Consider the following 23,676-nt stretch of genomic DNA (forward strand, 5'->3'; position numbering starts at 1 on the left):
TTTGTCTCTTAAATTTCGTACTACACTTATTATTCTCGAAAGTTTTAGACAAACATATTCTACACGTAATTTCTACGTTAATTGCCTATCAAGAATGATACCAAGAAATTTTACATTTTTTATACTATCGGACACTCATTCAATGAAAATAGTAGTTTTATTTTCAATATTAAAAAAAAAAAAAAGCCCGTTTGCCTTAAACGATTCCTTGATTTCTATAAAGGTTTTCTCATTGAATATTATTAGCTCTGTAAGATCATTGCTGGTGTTTAGCAAGAGTGTGTCATCAGCATAACGAAGAGATTTAGCTGAAATATTTAGTGGTAAATCATTTATCATCAATATAAACAATAACGGTCCGAGTACAGAACCTTAAGGGACCCCTATTTTATTGGAATGCTATCTGATTTCATTCCATTGACATTAACAATCTGAGTGTGACCTTTTAAGTTTGTTTTAATAAAGTTCAGACTTTTACCTTGAAAACCATAACACCTCAATTTTCTTAATAGTATAATATGTTCTACACCGTCAAAAGCCATGCTTAAATCACAGAATGTGGCCAATGCGAAACCCTTATTTTCAAATACTTTATGTATACAATTTACTAAATTATCAACGGCATCTATCGTTGAGCCAGTTAGGTAATTCTTGTATATTATTTGAAACCAAATGAAATAAAAACATAACTCTCTATTCCACATATCATTATTTGTTTCAATACTGTCTGTTTTGAGCGATGTTTCAACTTAATGTAACCATCTTTTTCAAAGTGTCAATCCTGTAACCATTTTCCTTCCAAATGTTTAAATGACTGAAAAGAAGTTGATTCCAGCTGCTCTGTCGTTACTAGTGAAACAAGAAAGTAAGGCTCTGTAAGTGTAATGTTTCTAGATGTTAGCTTTTGCTTTGCTTACTTGATTGTGCCAAATTTTGCATATATGTGTGGAATATCTGCTGTATCTTTGCAGTAAACCTTAGAATTTGTTTCGTTTCTCCCTATGGGACATGTCCAAGAAATTTATACTGTTGTTAGTTTCGGTTTTCATTGTTACTTTACATTATGTTGGGATGGAGAGCCATACGCAGAATTACATCAGGGGATTCAACCACTCCATCTCATCCTTTTAAGGACAAACGTGATTAATATACATATACATATATATATATGGAGTGTTTCAAAACAACACCTACAATGGATTTGGGAAGTGATTCCTGACACCAAGATAAGACAAAATGTACTGATCAAAGTGAGTGCATAAATGCTTCCTTTTGGAGTTATAGATTGCCGAAGACATGAGAAAATGAACTTTAAAGGTCCATAGCTTCAAAACTATGGAAACTTAGGAAGTAGTATGTGCCCTATCCAAATATCTAAGTTTCAGAATCCTGTGGTACTTCCGCGACAATTTGTATAGAGGTCGTTGGAGAGTACTTCAAATTATATGTCCGTAGCCAAACTCCCTCTATAAAAATTGCTTCGAGAGTACCTTATGACTCTGAAATATGTATTAGTTCCTAAGTGAAGTGTTGATCCGAGTACGGTATGTCCTATTTTTTTTTCTTTCTTTTTTTTGAGCTATGGACCTATAAAGTTCATCTTTTCATGTTTCTGGCAGTCTATAACTTCGAAAGGAAGCATTTGTATGCCCAGTTGGTCTGCACTTTTTGTCTTATCTTGGTGTCAGGAATTACCTTCCCAACGTTGTCGCTGTTATTTTTAAACTATATATATATATATATATATATATATATATATATATATATATTCATATAGTACATGTTTGTTTATTTTTCCACAATATATTGCTCAATGGAGGTTTTATATTCCGAATTTTACCCCTTGTGTGCGCCATTGTTGGGGTCTACGGAGTTTAAACTGTTGTATAAAAGTTCTAAGTAAGTATTTATTTTACCACCTTAGGGACTGTAAGTTCATGGGTTCGTTCAGAAAATACAAAATGTTTAAAAGAAACATTTGACAGATAATATACATTGAAATAAAGGTAAAACATAACAATAATGCTAAAATAAAAGCTTGGATAATTTTTAAACATTTTTTTTCCCTATTTGTAATCTTCTTGCTTGGCACAAAAGTATCTCTTAATCTTGGTCTTATATAGGAAATTCTAATTCTAGGTATTGCTCTATGTTATAGAACAGATGATTACGTTGCAATAACTTTACCTAGTGTGAACTTTTCATTTGTAATTCGGAAGAATTTGGAAGTTTATTATATAATTTTATTCGTGTGGTGTGTCGAGTTTTGGGTTTTTCTAAACCTGATATCTTTAGCATTATGAATATGAATGGTGGTTCTCCTGTTGTATTGGTGTAAGTCGGAATTTAATGGAAAATTTAAGTTTTTCCTTACTAAAAAAAGGGTACGTCTACAAGTCGGAATTTAATGGAAAATTTAAGTTTTTCCTTACTTAAAAAAAAGGTACGTCTACAAGTCGGAATTTAATGGAAAATTTAAGTTTTTCCTTACTAAAAAAAGGGTACGTCTACAAGTCGAAATTTAATGGAAAATTTAAGTTTTTCCTTACTAAAAAAATGGTACGTCTACAAGTCGAAATTTAATGGAAAATTTAAGTTTTTCCTTACTAAATAAAGGTACATCTACAAGTCGGAATTTAATGGAAAATTTAAGTTTTTCCTTACTAAAAAAAGGTACGTCTACAAGTCGGAATTTAATGGAAAATTTAAGTTTTTCCTTACTTAAAAAAAAAAGGTACGTCTACAAGTCAGAATTTATTGGAAAATTTAAGTTTTTCCTTACTTAAAAAAAGGTACATCTACAAGTCGGAATTTAATGGAAAATTTAAGTTTTTCCTTACTAAAAATGTACGTGTACAAGTCGGAATTTAATGGAAAATTTAAGTTTTTCCTTACTAAAAAAAGGTACGTCTATGAAACGGTAATATTTTTGTGTATTATACAAGGTGTGTTCGAAAAGTATAGAACCTTATTTTCTCCCGCGTAAACCAATGAAGCGCAAGAGACTTTCTTCAGTGGACATTCACGTGCAGTCGTGATTTTTTTTCTCCCGCCCGCAGATAGCGTCAATCGCTGACAGTCAGCCAACGAGTGAAGAAGTGTAGTGAGCAGTCGTCGGGTTCCAGTTTTTTTGTAAAATAACAGAACAATCTTGAGCAGCGATATTGCATCAAATTTTGCCAGAAGCTTGTCGATACCCAGGAAACCATTCAGTCGGATCGGTACATTCAATTTTGAACAAGAATTTAGGCATGAGGAGTGTGTCCGTGAAATTTGGTTCAGGTTTTCATCGCCAAACACAACAATCCTGTGTGTCATCAGGTTCCTTGCTCCCCCTATATGGCTCCGTGTAATGTTTAGTTACTTCCCAAGCTGAAAACGCCACTAAAAGGGACACGATTTGAGTCATGAGAAGACACCATGCGGAATGTGACGGCACGGTTGCTCACCATTCCAAAAATAACGTTTTAGAAGTGTTTCAAAAAATGGCGGGAGCGCTAGAAGAAGTGTCTGCATTACCAAAGAGACTACTTTAAAGGGGATTAAGTTTCGGATTTCGAAATCAATAAATGTATCTTTGCCAACCAAAGGTTCGATACTCTTTGAACACACCTCGTAATTTTTCACATTTTAAAATTGCCGTTTCAAAATGACTCAGGACTGTATTTGCTAAGAAAGGGAAACAAAGTTTTCCTTAACTAATCGTCAATTTGTTTGTAAAACTAAAACCTTTTCTTACCTACGTCTTAACAATGCTGAGAGCTGTCAGTCAGCGAAAATTTGTTTTTAGTATGTTTCAACATATTTTCTTGATTTAACCACAGGATATAGAAGAGTAAGAGACTACGTTTTGACTTCATATTTGTACATTATTTATTTTTTACAATGTAATGGTTATTTATCTTCATTTCAGGAATAATATAGAGAAGATTAATTACGTTAGTTTTTTGAATATCTGTTCAAAATTAGAAGAAATTATTTTAGCGGAGTGTCCTGTGGCAAAACAGCCTGGTTACAGACGACAAATCAAAAGATTTCTTCCGCAGCTAAAATTCCTTGATGGTTTACCTCTTGACGACTTTGATGAGGATGGTAACTAGAAACTTTATTCTTATGTACTTTGGTATTGGGTGTTTCTTATATTATAGATCTCATGATTGATTCATGATGACTCCATTGACAAAGGGGTTTGAACCTTTATGTGTTGTATGAATTCTGTAGAGGACGAAACAGATTGTGAATGTAGATTGTCTTAAAGTACTTTCCTTTTTTTTTTAATCACTTCATGACATTTTAATCTTAAAAGAATATGCACTAGAAAAGGCTCTTGATCTAAGCTCACCCCTTCTTCTGTGAATTTTAATGAATAACAAGACTGTACGTAGAATCTGTAGAACGAAAAGCATAAAACATGTACAATCTGTAAAATACTATTACATATAATTGTTTTCGAGAACCCATGAATTGCGCACCCAAATCTCTCGTCTATTATAGTATTCGCGCCGACTCGTGAAGCTTGACCTAGATCTACCGATTTCACCACCCAATAGAACGCGAGGGTGTGTACCATTCGTCAACCTCCACCCATCAGATTTTGTCAGTGTCTTCTCTCGCGCTACACGGAAAACATCTCCTGAGAGTACAGTGTTGTCGGATTGGCGCCAAGTTCCATTTTGTTAATTGCTTTTTTATTGCGTTATATTTTCGTTGTTACTATTCGTGTTATTGTTATCATTTTAGAATAATTGTTACACTGGTTACTGTTGTGAGGTGTTATTATTGGTAATTTTTAAATGCTTTTTTAAATATTAATTTACTATGTCTTCTAAGTTTGGCAAAATTGTTGGTGAATTTCAGCTGTTTGACGTTTCCCTAAGTGTGCGCTCGGGAAGCGGCTTCACGAATTGTACCGAAGTTTTCCGATGTGTTAGAGCTCAAGCAAAATATTTCTATGATTGGTTTAGAGCCCAAGCTTCACGACTGGGCGCGAGTACTATAGAAAATGTTTGTAAACGGTTACTACTTTACCAGGTTATTACAAATAATTGACCCAATTTTATAAATTCACTGTAGTTTTATTATTGTATATATTGTCACGAAACTTTGCAGACGTACTGAAAAACTCAAAAAGTTTTCTTTTGTTGTTGTTGTTGCAGGTTCCCTTCTGATATCTGCTATAACAGCTCAATAGCGAACGTTTATTCAAGATAGCGACAGCCAAAGAGAAATCTTATGTTATTCTCGAGTTTCATTCACATCAGTCTGTCCTAACAATGCAAGAACACTTCTGAATGAAGTTCAACGAAGTTTCACAAACTGCCAAGTCCATTCGGTGATAGTATGCGCAGTTTCTGCCACGACAGCGCAGCTGTAAACGTTTAGTCAAGATGGCGACAGGCGAAGAGAAAGCTTATATTGTGCTCGAGTTTCATTCACATCAGTCTGTCCTAACAATGCAACGACACTTCCGAATGAAGTTCAACAAAGATCCATTAACTGCCAACTGCCAAGTCCATTCGGCGATGGTATGCATAGTTTACAGCTTCAGGGTGCCTAGGTAAATCAACTGGTCGTCATACTGTGACTAAACAGGAGATTGAAAAACCGATGGGTCGGTTGTAGTGGTGATGATGATCAGCAATTCCTGTCATGGCCTTCCCGCTCTCCGGATCTAACCCCATGTGATTTTTTTTGTGTGGGGCTATGTGAAAGATACAATATTTATGCCTCCTCTACCAACAAACCTAACAGAACTGAGACCTCACATAAACAGTGCTTTTCAACGGATTGATAAGGGCATCCTGCACCAAGTGTGAGAAGAACTTGATTATCGACTTGTTAGGGAGCCACATATAGAACACTTGTAATATATCATTAAAAAAAAAAAAACTTTTTGAGTTTTTCAATATGTCTGTAAAGTTTTATGACAAAATGTTCAGTTCAATAATAAAACTACAGAGAATTTATGAGCTCAGGTCAATCATTTGTATTAATTCTGTATTTAATGGCATTTTATTAGACACTACATGGCTTACACTTTCTACATTATTTCGATATTTTTCATTGTTTTTAAGTTATCAATAGAGCTCAAAAAAGTGTAGGGTAAACTGAGCAAACAGCCTTCAATTTGCTGAGTAACACAACTAAAAGAGTTATAAATGGGAATCACCAAATTTGCGTCAAATAAAACTAAAACTAAGTACTTGTTTAACTAGATAAATTAGCACGTGTTTATAATGATAATAAACATCCATTTCTTATTGAGCTTCAAAATTTTCTATAGAGTTTCAATAGCTCCTGGTATCTTTTTCAGTAAAAGCCTATTTGATGAATTTTTAAGCGAAGTTTCTCAATTTCTTCTTTAAAACTTTTGTTTCTGACTAATTTGAATATATATTTTTTGTCAAGATACATTGGCACATGTTAAGAGCCTGACTTACTAAAAATAATACAAAATTTATCATTTTTCTTTTGCTTGTTTTTCAGAAGTGAAAGAAAGGAGATAATGAAATGCAACTTACCACAATCATGGATAATGTTATTCTACAACAGAAAATATGAATCTGAAGAATTTTCAATGTGGCCATCCATAGGAATAACACTGTTGCCAGAATAATGTTTCCTCCAAAATCTAAGTTAAGGCAGCAACTAGAGAAATGAACTCAATTGTATTTGATTATGTATCATGTTGTTTTGGTATCCTGTGAACTACTTTTTAAATAACGTTATTATTTAATTTTAATAACTGTATGTTAAAACTGTTTTTGTTTATTACAAACTAAATACAACAATTATTTAAAAAGTAGTTCACAGGATAAAAAGTAGTTCACAGGATTCCAAGACAATATGATACATAATCATGGGCGCCCACAGAGGAGGGCAAGAGGGGGCAATTGCCCCTCCCTGGATTTTCGAAAAGTTAACATTTATAGGCTCTTCTGGTGACAATAGTATACTTTTAAAATAAACATTCACTAAATGATTTAGAGTAACAAAATTTAGTCAAATACATCCCCAAGATTTTAATCTACTTCTCTCCCCCATGTGATGTTTCATATTTTTCAGTAATAATTATATTCAGCTTGATGCTGCATGCAATGCTAAGTATTTTGAATGATGGTTGAGTTAAAAAGATGATTTCGCACTTTGTTGTTTCTTTTTCTGACGTGGTGCTGATAGCAATGGAGTTTTGTTTTGTTGGATTTAATTCTAGCAATTGTGTGTGTGTGTTGCCCCTCCCCCCTTGGAAAATATCCTGCGGGCGCCCATGTACATAATCAAATGCAGTTGAGTTCGTTCCTCTAGTCACTGCCTTAACTTAGATATTGGAGGAAACGTTATTCTGGCAACACTGAAAATCCTTCAGGTTTATATTTTCTGTTGTAGAATAGCATTATCTATGATTGTGGTAAGTTACATTTCATTATCTCCTTTCACTTATGTAAAGCAAATAAAAGAAAAACGGAAAAATTTTGTATTGTTTTTATTAAGTCAGGGTCTTAATAGTGATTGTTGGGTGATTTTTAATTATTTTAAAACCTGTTGCGTAGACATTTACTGCAAAATCTCCTACTTATCCTCTATACTATGAATAGATTACTACTGAACTGTAGAAACACTCCTAATGGGACTTCACAACTTTATTTCATCTATATACTCCTTAATTACTTAGACTGCCTCTAATTCAACTACTAAGGCTCCATAATACATACCTTCACAAGACAATGCTATCTTGTTGTACCTTTTTTTTTTTGACTTAACCATATCAAGCCACTAACTTCCACTTAAACAAGAAACCTTCCTGTAACCCAAAAATCTATTCAAATAACATAAGCCACACTTGGACCTTAGTATAAACTTAAGTCGTGTCCTGTATACAAACAACGCCCAGTAACACACTCATCTCTTACTTCAATTGTTGTACCAACTTCAACATTTTGTCCGATTAAAGATAAAAACACTGTCAGATTATTTGCACTGCCTTAAACTATGCGAGCTAAACATGATTTATGAATGTAGTATTCAAATAGAAGGTCAGCTTAGTAAATTTAACTACCGTACCATCATCATAAAGTCTGTTTCTAACAAGAAATATTTATTTTAAATAATATAGTTATAACAGATTTTGTCGCCCGTCGAAACTTGGCGCCCAAGCAAATGCAAGTGTTGAATATATGCTACAGCCGGTCCTAGTCGAAAGTATTATTAGATACACTTTTATGCACACTACACAGTATTATGACTATAACTGGAATATTGTTCAAAAATGGTACAAATATTAATCGATAGATGGCATTAACTTGAAGAAAATGGCATGCTTGAGAGCGACTTCTCATGCATAATTGAAAAAAAAGAAAAAAAAAAAACTTGAAAGATCCATAACTCCAATACTATGGGACCTACCGTAGTCGGGTCAAAACTTCACTTAGGAACTAATACTAGGACATTTTTGCTTCTTTTTAGATGTACTATCACCCGTCCAAGTTTGTCCACGTAGTTACCGTACAGGGTGTTTCAAAACAAGACCAAAACGTTTGGGAGGTGATTCCTGACACCAAGATATGACAGAAAGTATAGACCAAACTGGGTGCACAAATGCTTCCTTTCGGAGTTATAGACTGTGTTGCGGAAGTATTCTGAAACATGGATATTTATATAGGGATTAACAACGTGTGACACTTCTTTCCTTTACAGCATGTCCGGGAATCCTTCCGTTCCTTTGGGGAATCTCGTGCGCACACCTAGCTGCGTTTTCAAACATGCATTTTCAATAGAGTAGGTATGACTCTCTAAGTGACGTTTTTAACCGCACTCTCTACGATGTATTGTTTCTAAGCTGTTGGCCTCTGAAGTTCATGTTCCCACGCTTTCGACGCTCTGTCGCTCCTAAATGAGACGGAATTTCCCCCATGCTCACTAGGACCTTTTCTTTTTGCTTCTTTTTAGATGTACTATCAACCGTCCAAATTTGTCCACGTAGTTCCGTTCACCCTGTATATATGTATATTTATAGAAGTACACTGAAGTAGTAGATTGCATCTCAGTTGTTAGACCCCCATAATCTCAACAGTGACACACAGTCGTAATAGTGTCTACGTACTTCTAACACTGATGCATGTACTTGCAAATTTATTAATTGTTTAACATTTCCAGACGAAGAAGATTGCGAAAATGAGGAAGAAACTGCGAGTGATTGGTCAAATCAAGAAGTCAGTGAGAATGATTTAGAATTTGAAGAAGCCGAAACCAAAAGTTCACAGTATCATAGTGTAGAGGTTGATCAACAGGATAAACCTAATCGGGAAGAATCATCGCCAGTTATTTCCATTATCACTGAAAAGACAAGCGGAAGAGAAGCTGAGAAGCAAGAATCTTCATCTTTAGACTCGGAAGCTGCAGCTGGTGATGGAAAAGTTGAACCTCCGATTTGTGTAAGCCCTGTGATACCTTCCACTAGTATTCCGATAGAACGTAAGCGTCCGGCTTCAGCAAGACCTCCATCATCTCGCAAAATGAAATTCATACCAAGACGCACTGTGTCTGCAAAACCTGACTTATATACAATTCCTGGTAAGTCACGATGCACGAGTTGCAAATTTAAAATGTATTGTTAGAAGCTAACTAACTAACTTTTCTCCATGGCTAATAATAAATAAATAAATAACTAAAGCGAATGATGTTTATTGCCAAAGAAACAAAAGACAAACAGTCGATAATATTCTGTGTTAATTCAATCAAAGTACTGTTGCCATTACTAAAGCCGACTTTATAGCAAAATGGTATATATTTGTCTGTCTGTATGTTCATGAAGGAAATGATTATTTGATGTTTTTTTTATTAGTACCTTTTTTTTTTATTAATACGTAAACATCTTCTCTGAGTTTAGAGGAATACCTTCAGTCTGATCAAGATTTATTTGAATGTTAAATTATATAAAACAAGGTACAATTCTTATTTTTATTGTGTTTTTTTTTTAAAAATACACGTTTAGTATTATTGTTTATATATTTTGAATGTATAATATTTGTAACTATTAATTGTATCTCTTGACGAAACCATAGACGCAGAGTTAAGGCGAAAAAATAAATAAATAAATATTCTTGAATATATATAATGCTACTGTTCTTTTCACAGCAGAGGAAGATCCACTTCCCGTTGGACTGGCAGCACAAGATTCTCCAAGCGTTCTAACATCAGGAGTTGTTGTCTATGGGAATTTAACTGCAGCTTTGCGTAGCCGTAGACGAAATAGATCTGCTAAACAAGATGCTGGGCATGAAACTGAAACATCTAATGATAAGGTATGCTCGTTATGAAACTGAGTAGATGCATGACAGACTATTTGTTATTTTATATAGTTTCAAATATCTAGGATCAATATTAACAGACGAAAATCATATTCACGAAGAAATTAAATGTCGACTAAAAACAGAGAATTCGTGTTATAATTCGGTTCAAAATCTCTTGTCGTCGCGAATTCTGTCGAAGACTTTGAAGCTTAAAATATACAAAACGATAATCATGCCTGTTGTTCTGTATAGTTGCGAAACATGGTCGCTTACTCTGAGAGAAGAACGTAGACTGAAAGTATTTGAGAACAAGATCCTGAGACAAATATTCGGATCCAAGAGGAACGGGAATGGGAAATGGCGGAAACATCATAACGAGGAACTACATAATTTATACGGTTTATCCAACATTGTTAGGATCGTCAAGTCTAGGAGGCTTAGGTGGTCAGGTCATGTAGCTAGAATGGAAGAAAGTAGAAACGCTTTCAAAGTCTTGACTGGAAGACCAATCGGAAAACGACCTTTAGAAAGACCTAAGCGCAGATAGGAGAATAATTTTAAAATAGATCTCGCAGAAATAGGAATACAAAGTAGAAACTGGATCTAGTTTCGCTAAGGATAGAAGTCAGTGGAGAGCTTTTGTGAACGCGGCATTGAACCTCCGGGTTCCATAGGCCATAGAGTTAGTTAGTTAGTTAGTTATATGGTTCGTTAAAGTTAAATGTATGTTGGCTTAGACCTACTGCTAATATTTAGATAGTATAAAGAGTGAGCTGGAAGTTTAATTATCCCCTATGTATCTTGTGATATGGTTATTTATGGCACTGAAGTGAACGGAAGATCCTTTTTTATTTGAAGAAGCTGTAGAGAAATTTTACTCCAGAATGTGTCTATGTACGCTGCCAGAGAGGACGATTCGCTTCCAGATATGGTGTGAAATTCTGCGCAGCACTGCAATCTGTTTCAAAATAGTTTCTCCTATCGCAATGTCTTTGTTTGAGTGGGGGAGGCGTGTTAAACCTTGCAGCAAAAATTAGTTTGAATCTTTGTCATAGATTTACCTATGTGAGGTCACTCATGAGCTGCAGTGCTTTTTACAATCCGTTTCACCATGGTATGCGGTGACTCATCGGTCATGAATCTGACTATTTGTAGATACAATAAAATAGACTAAATATCTCCGTCAAGTGAGAGCTTTGTGATGGACAAACACTGTGTACGTCGGTTTTCTCGGGGTTCTCCCGTTTCCTCCCATTTTCTTCATTCCACCATTATCATTCATATCATTATTACCGTAAGGAAGATGGTGGCTCAGTGGTAGAGCGTTTACCTCTGGTAAGCAGGATCCCTGGTTCGATCCTGAGTCGAGTAAATTTGTGGTGGAGAACATTATGTCCGTGGGTTTTCTCGGGGTACTGCCGTTTTCTCCCACTTTCTCATTCCACCAATTCTTCCATCATGGTTCACTTGCTTTAATCATCGTCTCCCGCAGCGTAAAGGAAATAATCACCGTTTCCGTTAGCCTCTGTGCATAATCGTTGGATGTTAAATTAAAAAACACCTACAATGAAACATACAACAGTTTTATCAGCTATTTGGAAAGAAACACGTACAGGATGAGCGCTTATATCTCATATACGTTGGACGTAATGGGACTTTCGGCTCAACCTATAGACACAGCGTTTCTTAAAACTGTGGCCCGCGGACCATAAGTGGTCTTCGAGGTCTCTCATTGTGATCCTCTTATCTAGAACATTAGTCCAAAAGAGGAAAAAATGTAAAACTGAAGTGAATTGCTACCACGTATTGTAGTTGAGAGTTTTAAACTGGGTTTCGAAATCTTTCAATTTCTCTCCGAGGACTGACATTTGTATTACATAATCTACTCTATAAAGCATTTTTGGTAGCTTTCTATTATTTAAAGGAACTAATATGTATTGTTTTCTATTAATACCAGTACACAATACTGAGAATTTCTATTATCAGCAATACTATTATACTTTAAAAAATGTAGGTATATTGGTTGAACATACGCTGACTAGTTTTTTTTTTTTTTTTTTTTTAAAGAAAAGAAAAAAGATACATTTGTTTAGGGGGATTTAGATTTCTGGGCTTTCGGCATCTAAGGCCATTTAGCCCGTCACGTTTTGAGGAATGACGTCCCTCGGCGAGCACAGTATCCGGGGAAAGAGAAGGAAGCGGCCTGGGACCTATAAGTTAGGTACCATCCCACAGCTCGTTACCTATGAATGTATTCCTTCTAAACACATTTTTATAACCACAAAGTTAACTTCTTAAGGTGTAAAGTAGACTGAAAAGTAATTTCATAATTATACAAACCCTCAACATAATCATTTTCTTTCTGCGGTGATTTCGAAGAGAACAAGGGTATTGTGGTCCGCAGAAGATTCTTACTAATAAAAATGGCCCTCACTTGAAAAAAAGTTTGAGTAACGCTAATGTAAAAGATCACGGCGCTGCTGGTTGTTGAGTCTTCTTGACGTGTTTGTGGTAAGAAAAGAAACACTGGAAATTAAAAATTCTATCAAATTTTAGTTTACTCCTCTCCATTATTTTGCATGCTTGCCATCAATCCCGCTCTAATGTGTCCTCATTGTATAATAAATATAATTAGTACTAACGTTATTTGTATTCAATATTTCGGATCCTTTATCGACTGTCCATTATCAAAGATCGTAGAGGCTTAAAACATTTTCAGCATTAAGTTCTTCATATGTTTACAGTTTCGACTTCAGCGGAAACGTTCAATTTCAAAATCGTAACGCTATTTTTAACCAAATAAAGTGTTAAATAGCTCACTATATTGTTTGGAGGTACTTTGTGTAAGAACTTCATCTGATTTTAGGAATTAAGACTAGTGTAAGTGCACTTAAATCCAACAAATTTTTACTTATTACAATTTGAATTTCTTCCAGGTAACTGCTAGTATATTTATTCACTTTTAAATTTTTTATTCAGTTTCCCATTTTTGCATTGTGGAATCCAAACGAAATTCAGTGTTGTCATATCGTATATCCATCCACATAAATAACAATCTGTAATTTTAGCGTATGTCAAAATTTCACAAAACTTGTATACAGAAATTTAAATGTAATCAAAAAATTTGTAATATACGAGGGATGGTTTTTCTCAACCTTCATTAAGCCACTAGAAGAGAACCGCGCAAAATGTGAAACGTGGATAAGTCAGATGTGTTCATGGATGTCGTTCTCCCCCCCCCCCCTCACTCATGCCAAAAGACACTCTGTTATTCGACTATTGCGGAGTAACACGCGTGAAAACATATCGAGTACAATCAAAGCGTCCGCGAAGTGTGAACAATGTAATGCCATTCGATTTCTCTAGGCAGAAGGGCATATAATGCAGCCGCAGTTGATTGTCTAATGAGCAAGATAACTTTGTAAGCGATGGCTGCGTGCACGAGTCTTGCAAAGAATGAAAAGAAGGACTTATCGACGTATATTTCGAGAGTAGCCAGCGTTGAAACATATCGAATGCAATCGAAGCGCCTGCCAAGTGTGAACTACGTGATGTAGTTCGATTTATACAGTCTGCTACTGAGTTCCCCTGAGATTCAGGTTCAAAAACCGTAATCTACCCCTTTCACGAACCACATTACTCACTTGTTCATCAAGGTCGCCTTCTGCCACAGCTTACCAGCCTTGAGTACTCGGGAAGTCTTTCTTTATATTCTTTGTAGTATTTCTACACACAGCATTCACTTAAAAATTCCCGCCATATTCTTTAATCATTCGACAATGAATTGCGGCTGTATTATGGCCTTCCGCCTGGAGAAATCGAATTATCATATAGTTCACACTTGGCGGGCGCTTCGATTGCAGTTGATGATACGCTTTTATGCTTGCCACTCCATAATGATTGAATGGACGATGTGTAACCTCCAATGAACAGATTTGGCTAATCAGCGTTTCGTGCTATTCTGGTGACTTTGCGGTTTTCTAAAGGTATTGTAATAAATTACTGATTTAAATTTGCCACACATTTAAACAATAAAGATACATGAAGCCAAAATTCATATGTTTTGTATTTGTTGATAGTGTGAAAGTGGATGACTGAAGAGTACGTTGAGAAGTGGACAAGAATACTCGCTGTCACCTACAAAAATTACAAATTGTAATGCGATTAATGTGCTTATACTAGGGCTGTGGAAAAAAATCTTTTCTGGTTTATATTAAAAACTTATTTTGAAGCGTAGAAGTTATATTAGAATACTAAATGAAGCTGTTTCACATAAAGGAATAGTAGGCACTGATATATTATTGTAGTCGCAACGCACTTCTGCCCTCCTTATTACATTTACTGGATTGTATAGTTCAGAGACTTGGATATTACGAAAGTTAGAGAGGAAGTATTTAGAAAGCTTCGAAATGTGGAGTTGGAGGCAGATAGAGAAGATAAAATGGGCAGATAAAGTAACAAACGAAGATGTCTTAAAACAGATAGGAGAGAAGAGGACGCTTGTGGCCACAATCCTTCGTAGAAAGGAGAATTGGATTAGACTAGGGATGGGCAAAACCGGTTTATATAAAAACCGGAAACCGGTTTCTAGAAAACCGAATTTCGATTTTCTCCAAAACCCGTTTCGATTTCCTGCAAAACCGGTTTCGGTTTTCACCGAAACTGGTTTCGGTGAAAACTTTTGGAAAAAACATAAAATTATTTCTGTGGAAATGGAATCGGTTTCCGGAGAACGAAACACTATTCTGGTTAGAAATAGAACAAATTTTGGGTAAAACCGGAACCGGTTTTGAAGAAAACCGAAACCGGTTTCCGTAAAAAAAAAAAAGACTGTTCTTGGAGAAAACCGAAAAACCGGTTTTTGTGCCCACTACTAGATTGGTCACATTTTGCGAAGAAATTGTCTTCTTAATACCGCCATAGAAGGAAAGATGGAAGGAAAGTGAAAAATAGGGAAAAGATTACAATTGATCGATGATTTGAGAAATAGAAGAAAATATGGGAGTTAAAAGAGGAGGCTGCAGATTGAGAAACATGGAACGAACATTTGCAGACCCAAACTTAAAAAAAAAAAAAAAAAAGCCCTCATTAGTATCAGAACCTGCCAACAGGCATAATAATAATAATAATAATAATAATAATAATAATAATAATAATAATAATAATAATAATAATAATAACAATGATTACTTCTTTATTGTAAATTGGAAGCGAAATCAATCTAATTAACGTTCGTAATGTTAAGAACAGAGAAGAAAAAGCAATACCTCATATGCACAAAATACTGCATAAGTAAGCGTATTTTGTAAGAGAATATAACAACACAGATTTCATTTCAAATTTCGTATAAATAAGTACGTTTTTAACTTACTATAATTACACCAAGGAATACTGGCAGTCACTGATACTAATAGAAACTAGGAACTGTAATGGTTATACTATACCTCGTCCGTTTCCACTCGACTTGCAAACCACTGGATTTTTTTTTTTTTTTTTTTTTTTAAGAAACCAAAAGGAACTTAGTACTTAATTTCAACTTCGTCAGTTGGTTGATCGTATATCCCATGCATGCAACTAGCTATCAACTTCATGCTTGTTGTTGAAACTTCAAACAAAACTACCAGCTTAGCAGCCTTTTCGGTTTTCTGACGGTTTCTTAGCGATGACTGAACAAAATCAAATTAGAAATAAATAAATACATAAATAAATGTATTGTTAGAAAAAAGTTATTATTCTACTGATAACAATGGAAGTATACGATTAATTATGACAACTGCAATGCTTAATTGGGGAACAATCTCATACTGAAAAATATAATCTCATATATTGTATGATACATTTTTGAGAGGGGGGACTCTTTGCTGCTGAAGTAGAGACCCATTTTCCAGGATCGTCTTGTGGGAAAAAAAAATAATAATCATAAGTTATACTGTTATAGGTTATGTTCATCTGAACACAAATTTCAGATAGCACAGGGTCTATTGACGTTCTCTTTTTATCATTACATTTAACACTCGTTCAATATAAGCATTACTGAATGGTATAGGTAGAATGCAATATTTTAATCAATCAAGCTTATATAACCGGATGGGGTTCGAACCTTATTTGTCCCTGTGAGGGAAAGCCATTATTATAACCGGAAGGGTTCGGATTCTTACCTATGCCTATTCGAGAAGACATATTTGTAACTCGCCTGGGTTCGATCCTTATGTGTTCTTTGTCGGAGTAAAGCCTTTTATAACAGTACGTGGTTCGGATCCTACAGATCCCTAGGTGGGCTTGGACATTTGCAATGGCCCGGGAGTCGATCCTCTACAACTTATATGTCTCCCTTAGTATTTAACAACAATTTGGATCATCCATCTACACCTACCATATAGCTACTGGACAACATGAGTCGGAATTCGAACCAGAACGTTTTAGAGAACCAGGATAAAAGTAGATTTTAATTGTATTTTCAGCGCTGATGCAATTTAATAATGTACGAATTATTACGTTGCATAGGCGCTAGTCACTCGTGCTGTAAAGAAAAGTAAATTAGATTGTTTCTTAAAATTAACATATATAAATTTAAACCATAATAATTATTTTGAAAGGATACTCGAATTTTCACTTTCACTTTAATTAACACTTAAACTTCACGAACAAATATTACATTGCTTTTTGGCACTTTAATTGAATAACTGATTATTATGATAAAATTTTAATTTAGGCCCATTTATTATTATGAACGCGGATGACGCGGACGTCACGAATTATTGGTCGTATTATGTTACATTGTTGATTTCCACAATTTCACTAGCACTGTTCACTCACAATGGCACTGGAAGGGAAACTATTTTTGGTGATTCCAGGGGGGCTGTCCTGAAGGTTGCGGGTTGCTCTCCTTTCATCTTCTTTCCGGTGAACTAGTTGCTTTTCATTATCCAAATTATTTAGATATAACTATTCATGTTGTAGACACATTCATTTTACGGACACTCCTTTGATGTATTAAAACATTACAATTAACGTTGTACGAAGAACATATTATTATAAATACAGTTGTGGGTGTTTATTCGTCTAGTTTAGCCTCCATGGCAAACACAAGCTGTTATCGCACCGAGGATGAATGTCAGACTAATACACTTTTTCTCTCCGTCTCTTCGCGTTGCTAGGCAACAGCTCGCTTCGCTACACAGTTTGGTGATGTCAAAAGTCAAAAATAGCTATGACAACTTATAGGTAGGAATTTTTAGAGACGAAGTTTGTCCATTGTGCTGAATTTCAGCTCCTTATATGGGAAAGCGAGAGGAACACAACGATTTCTTCGCAGAAGAGACGCACATATGCATATTCGTTTGTTGGCTGAGAGAAAAATTCTTGAGAGTGCTTTTATACGAGGTTCATTTAAAAGTTAAAAATTTTCTTCATAAATATTCAATGAGCTGAACCGTATGGTTACACTTAGGGCATCTACTTTCCCGGAAAACGCACTCAACAATATACAGCAATTATTATTGTACTTTCTATCAAATATTGCTGTTATAGATTTCAAAAGAGATTGTGGTATTGTTCCGTCGGATTTTGGTAAATTATTTATTTCTCATATTGTCCTCAAGATAAGTTTCTTCCAACTGAAGCCTCTGCTCCATCTCCAAAGTTGATTTCTGGTAACGTTATTAACTTTCATCTGTTTTGGTGATCTGCAGGTACTTTCGATCATCTACAGATTGTTATCAGAATAATGGAAAAAGTTGACAGATAGCAACCATTTCACACTGTTAACGCCATTTTGTCTCACTTTCCGAGAGGCAGATCATATAACTAAAACTCATCAACTAACTCTCACAGTCAGTAAACTTTTTTAGTATAACGTATATACAGGGTGTTTCAAAAGAACACCAACAACGTTTGGCAGGTGATTCCTGGCACCAAAATAAGATAAAAAGGATAGATTAACCTGGATGCAGAAATCCGTCATTTCGCAATTAGAGGCTGCCAAAAACATGAAAAAACGAACTTTAACGGTTCATAGCTCCTATAGTATGGGGCCTACCGTAGTCGGGTCAAGACTTCACTTTGAAACTAATATGTACTGTATCCAAAAATACAGAATCCTGCGGTACTCACGCAACAATTTTTATTCATGAGTTTGACTACGAGCATATAATTTGAAGTACTCATCTCTATAAAAATGGTTGTGGAAGTACCGCAGGATTCTGAATCATGTATTTTTTTTTTTTTTTGGATAAGGCACATAACTAGCTTCTAAGTGAATTCTTGAGCTGACTACGGTGGGTCCCATAGTATTGGAGCTATTTAATTTTAAAGTACATTTTTTCATGTTTTCGGCAGCTTATAACTTCGAAATGACGTACTTCTACACCCAAGTTGGTCTATACTTTTCGTCTTATCTTGGTGTCAGGAATCACCTCTCAAACTCTGGCGTTGTTCTGAAACACTCTGTATAAATTAGTTCTATTTTAACTATTTATAAGGTATGGAACATAAACTTTTCACTTAATTCTCTTGCAGGGTGCTGATTCAGAACCTCAGTCACGTAGGGAAAAATTTGAAAACTTACTGCAGAGGATACAAGAAGAACGCCGTGAGATGAATCCAGAGCCCCAAGACTTTGATATTTTCGGCACAACAGAAACTAATATTAAGGATAATCCAAATCTCGTAGACTTTGAACACAATAGGAAACCAGTAATCAGAAAGCAAGGATGGATGGATTCTAGTTCTAACGAAAATACAAACAAACGAAGCTTTTCGGTAGATGATGATGATGACGATGTTGATGTTGATACGAATTGGATTGGTGAATTGGAGTCTTCGAACCGCAGTCCGCGAGAAAGCTTCCTTGAGTCATCGTCGGCATCAGTGAAAGACCAACTAAAAAATGCAAGTACGCGAGAACAGTTGGTGGCAGCTATTGGCAAACAGTTTTCTCGTTTACATATGGTAGAAGGAGAGACTGAAAATGCAACAAGCACCGTTAATTTTCAGGATTTCAACAAGTCATCATGTTCTGATTTAGCTACTGAACTAGGGTTCGGTGATTGTCAGTTGAATTTTAACCTGGAAAACGTGAATGAAGAGTGTTCACCTCGAGATGTGGACTCAGATCTTTTGGAAGCCTCGAAAAGGTGGAGACACGATTACCATGAGTTTCGAGATCGCAACAGGTAATATCAAGTTACAAATTTTATAGTTAAGAATTGGTAGAGACACGAGTTTTTCGCAATGCGCGATAAAACGAAATGCGTCAGAATTAAGTAATTTTCTATTTCTTTACGTTTTTATAATATTCTGTGTATTTTCATTGGTTCCCGTTGCGCGATAAAATGCGAAATTTCTAACAAAACGCGAAATTTTAAAAATACGTTTTCATAAATTTAAAAACACTAGTTTTCCGCTGAGGGAACGGTAGAACATGGCATGAACGGTGCATTTTGGATGATTTCGGATACGGCTGTAGAGAACTTGTTGCGTGTTAACTATCACCATCGCAGCTGGATGAGGAGTTCCGAAGTGATGATTGTTTGAAGTTTGTTGTAAATGCAGTTACATGAGTGGCTTCCAACAAGAACGCCAATTGTGAGATTTTTTTTAAAAGTATGGATTGGTGATAAGTGACAAACGTACAACAATGAAGAAGGAAAATATGGAAACATGTAACATGCTTATTGTTAATACTTAAATGTATTCGTGTCTATATGTTTTCAGACGACAGCAAACCTTTCCTACTCATAGTAAGTTTAGTTACTGATTTTCCTTCAGTTCGGTTTAAAAAAAATATATATATATATAATTTTCTATAAGTGGAATTTGCAATGACAGGTGAAATATTCAGTATATTTTCTTTTTAGGTAAGTAATGGTTTATTTCTGTAGTGATTTATGAATAAAAGGGACAATTGTAAAAATGTCAGGAAATTTCTTTTCCACAAGGGCTACAAAATGCAACAAAACGTGAAATATGAAAAACAAAACGCGAAATTTTCAAATTTTTAGTGCGAAAAACTCGTGTCCCTAAGGATTGGGTTTCGTGGAAATTTACAGTATTTTTCAAACCACTACTACTACTACTAAAAAGATCTATAATTACTTATAACGTCTTAATCATCGATGGCGTTTCACTGTTCTAGTTAACACTGGCTATTTTCGATTATAGCATTTTCTAAATAGTAAGAAATTACAATTTTTTAACACTACCTTCCCATTTTTACAGTGTTTTGAAAAGTGCAGAGGAGTGTTGTAAACTTCCATGTGCAGTCTTATCACTTCTTATTGCACTCGTTACCAGTGGCGGATCCAAGGGGAGGGCTATAAGACCCCCCCCCCTTGACGCTCAGATATACACTGGATAAAATGGACTTCAATCCTGCTTTACACTGGATAAAGCTGCAAACTATGGTTTAGCCCCTCCCTTGATCATATCCTGGATCCGCCACTGCTCGTTATAATGGTAACTCATTCACTTGTGTTACTTTAAAGGTACCCCATCAGTCAATTTCAACCATTGTTTATTGTGTCAAGCTATTCGGCTATTGTATATGGAATCAGGCTCTCAAATTAATTTCAATCATTGTTTATTGCGCCAGGCTCTTCCATCAGTTCAAATTTAACCATTGTGTATTGCATCAGAATCTCACATCAGTAAATTTCAACCATTGTATATTACGTCGGACCCCTCAAATCAGGCAATGCGTCACGGCCTCGCGTAAGTCAATTTCAACCAATATGTATTCGGCCATGCTCTTAAATCAGTCAGTTTCAACGATTGTATATCGTGTCTCGTACATCAGTCAATTTCAATTGTTGTATATTGCTTCACTCTCTCAAATAAGTCAATTTGAACCATTGTGTATTGAGTCAGGTTCTCCCATCAATCAATTCCAACCACTAGGTACTGCGTCAGAGTCGTACATAATTTCCAGTTGGCTCATGTACAAAGCAAGAAAACATCGTTTCTCCCGAAAATGCCGCTCAAAGGATAAGCGAGAACTCAGGATGAGAAAGGATAATGTAGGTGACATATATTAAGTGTTGATTGAATGTTTAGTCATGATTCTGTGAGCAGTATACTTGTAATACCATCGAATTCGTTATTGAAGTTTTTGTTTCTCTGCCAACACTGTTTCCACAACGCCATAAACCGAAAGCTCGGGGGAAGGGCAACTAAGTTTAACCTATAATGTACAGCAAACCGAAAGCTCGGGGAAGGGTAACCAAGTTTAACTTATAATGTCCAGAAAACCGAAAGCTCGGGGGAAGGGTAATCAAGTTTAACTTATAGTGTCCAGAAAACCGAAAACTCGGGGGAAGGGTAATCAGATTTAATCTATAGTGCACAGCAAACCGAAAGCTCGGGGGAAGGGTAATCAGATTTAACCTACAGTATACAGCAAACCGAGAGTTCGGGAGAAGTGGAGGAGAGCAACAAAGTTTAACCAGTATACGGCAAACCTAAAGCTCTGGAGAAGTAGGGAGGGCAAACAAGTTTAACCTGTAAGCGAATTCGGGGGAAGGGGAAACAACCAGTGTATATAACTTCAATATTGCTCAGAGCAACATATGCACTTTCACGTCTGGCACTGATATAACATATATATACAGTATTCTTTTCTTATTGGAACACATTGATTGATTTATTACAGTTTATTGACACGCCATGTGTTCCTATGTGGAAAAAAATGAAGTATATTTTTGAAAAGCTGCATTTCTTTAACTATGAATTGAAAAAGAAACCATTTCTCTTTTCAGAGCTCGCTGGGAAGAAGAAAAATCGATCAACGATGAAGAGGATAATGAAACCGATACAAAAAAGAAGTCAAACCCAGGAAATAAAATTCCAAAGAGGTCTCCATTTACATCAACAGTTCATACAAATTAAACATACTATAGAAATAATATGAAATTTAATTGGGAATAATGACCTGAGGAAGGTAACAGTTGTCCGAACTGTCTTAAAAAAATCATTAGTAAATACTAAATATCTCGTGAATTTTTTCTTATTTATACTCGGTAAAGCACTTATAATTGTGCTTTGAACTTCAGAGCCATTATAAACAATCCATTTCTTTTTAAAACTACTTCTAAATTGCTAATTACAGTTTAGTCATAAATACCTAAATTCTCCAGAGTTCCGTATCTTCTTACGATACAATTTTCATGATAATACTATTTGGTGCTTGTATATGCAAAGTTGATTTATTTTAAAATATCCCAAATATGTCAGTAAACAGGAATAAACTCGTATTTATTTCTCTACGTAGTGTTTCATTTTCTTGTTATAGCTATTTAGCTGTTGATGGTACGTATGGATTATGTAAAACAGTCTGGAATAATACATACATGTTGTAGTCTATCTATGTCTTTAGTGTTATAGTCTTTAAAATTACTTTGCGATATGATTCGGGTAGTGATTAGGCACGATAACTCGCATTAGCAGATCTTTAAACTGAAAGTAGTTTGTTGTATTGATTTATTAAGAGTTCAACTTTTTTCGAAGGGGGGGGGGGGTTGCATGTAAACATACCAATCGTTCCGTTGAGGAAGGATGTGGTATATAAACACATCTTTTGGGCCGTGTCATATAAACACACCAATCATTCAGTTGAGGAAGGAATAGTATAGACACATCTTTTTGGACCGTGGCATGTAAACACACCAATCGTTCAATTGAGGAAGGATGTGGTATATAAACATGCCTTTTTGGACCATGGTATGTAAACAAATCGTTTCGTTGAGGAAGGACATGGCATATAAACCTTTTGGGCCGTGGCATGTAAACACACCATTGTTCCGTTTAGGAATGATGTGGTATATAAACATCTTTTTGTGGCCGTGACATGTAAACACCAATCGTTCAGTTGAGGAAGGGCGTGGTACACAAACACACCTTTTTAGATTGGCATGTAAACACCAATCGTTTCATTAAGGAAGAACAACTTTCTTGGGCCGTGGCATGTAAACACCAGTTGTTCCGTTTAGAAAGGGTGTGGTATATAAACACATCATCTTTGGGCTGACACGTAAACACAACCCAATCGTTCAGTTGAGAAAGGGTATAGTATATAAACACGTCTTTTTAGCCCGTGGCATGTAAAAACCAATCGTTCAGTTGAGAAAGGGTATAGAATATAAACACATCTGTTTGGGCCGTGGCATGTAAAAACATCTAATCGTTCAGTTGAGGAAAGATGTGGTATATAAAAACGCCTTTTTGGACCGTGCTGGGATTAAATGCCTTTCATAAATTTACCTTAAAGGGATTAAATGCCTTTTATAAATTTGCCTTAAAATGGATTAAATGCCTTTTATAAATTTGCCTTAAAAGGGATTAAATGCCTTTTATAAATTTGCCTTAAAAGGGATTAAATGTCTTTTATAAATTT

At 35.4% G+C, this 23,676-nt stretch overlaps 1 protein-coding gene across 1 annotated transcript in view; it reads left to right on the forward strand.

Annotated features, from left to right (window-relative positions):
- The window catches only part of LOC145669575 (uncharacterized), a 54,098-nt gene extending 31,549 nt beyond the window's left edge, over positions 1-22,549 (forward strand). Inside the window, exons 5-9 of the mRNA XM_081737784.1 lie at positions 3,914-4,092; positions 9,154-9,570; positions 10,135-10,301; positions 18,807-19,462; positions 22,043-22,549. Coding sequence (XP_081593910.1) covers positions 3,914-4,092; positions 9,154-9,570; positions 10,135-10,301; positions 18,807-19,462; positions 22,043-22,172 — 1,549 coding nt within the window. The 3' untranslated portion in view covers positions 22,173-22,549. The remainder of the gene's footprint in view (positions 1-3,913; positions 4,093-9,153; positions 9,571-10,134; positions 10,302-18,806; positions 19,463-22,042) is intronic.
- Positions 22,550-23,676: the final 1,127 nt, after the last annotated feature.

This window comes from Thermobia domestica, chromosome 14 (genome assembly GCF_964235325.1).
Source record: "Thermobia domestica chromosome 14, izTheDome1.hap1.1, whole genome shotgun sequence".
Lineage (NCBI taxonomy): Eukaryota > Metazoa > Arthropoda > Insecta > Zygentoma > Lepismatidae > Thermobia > Thermobia domestica.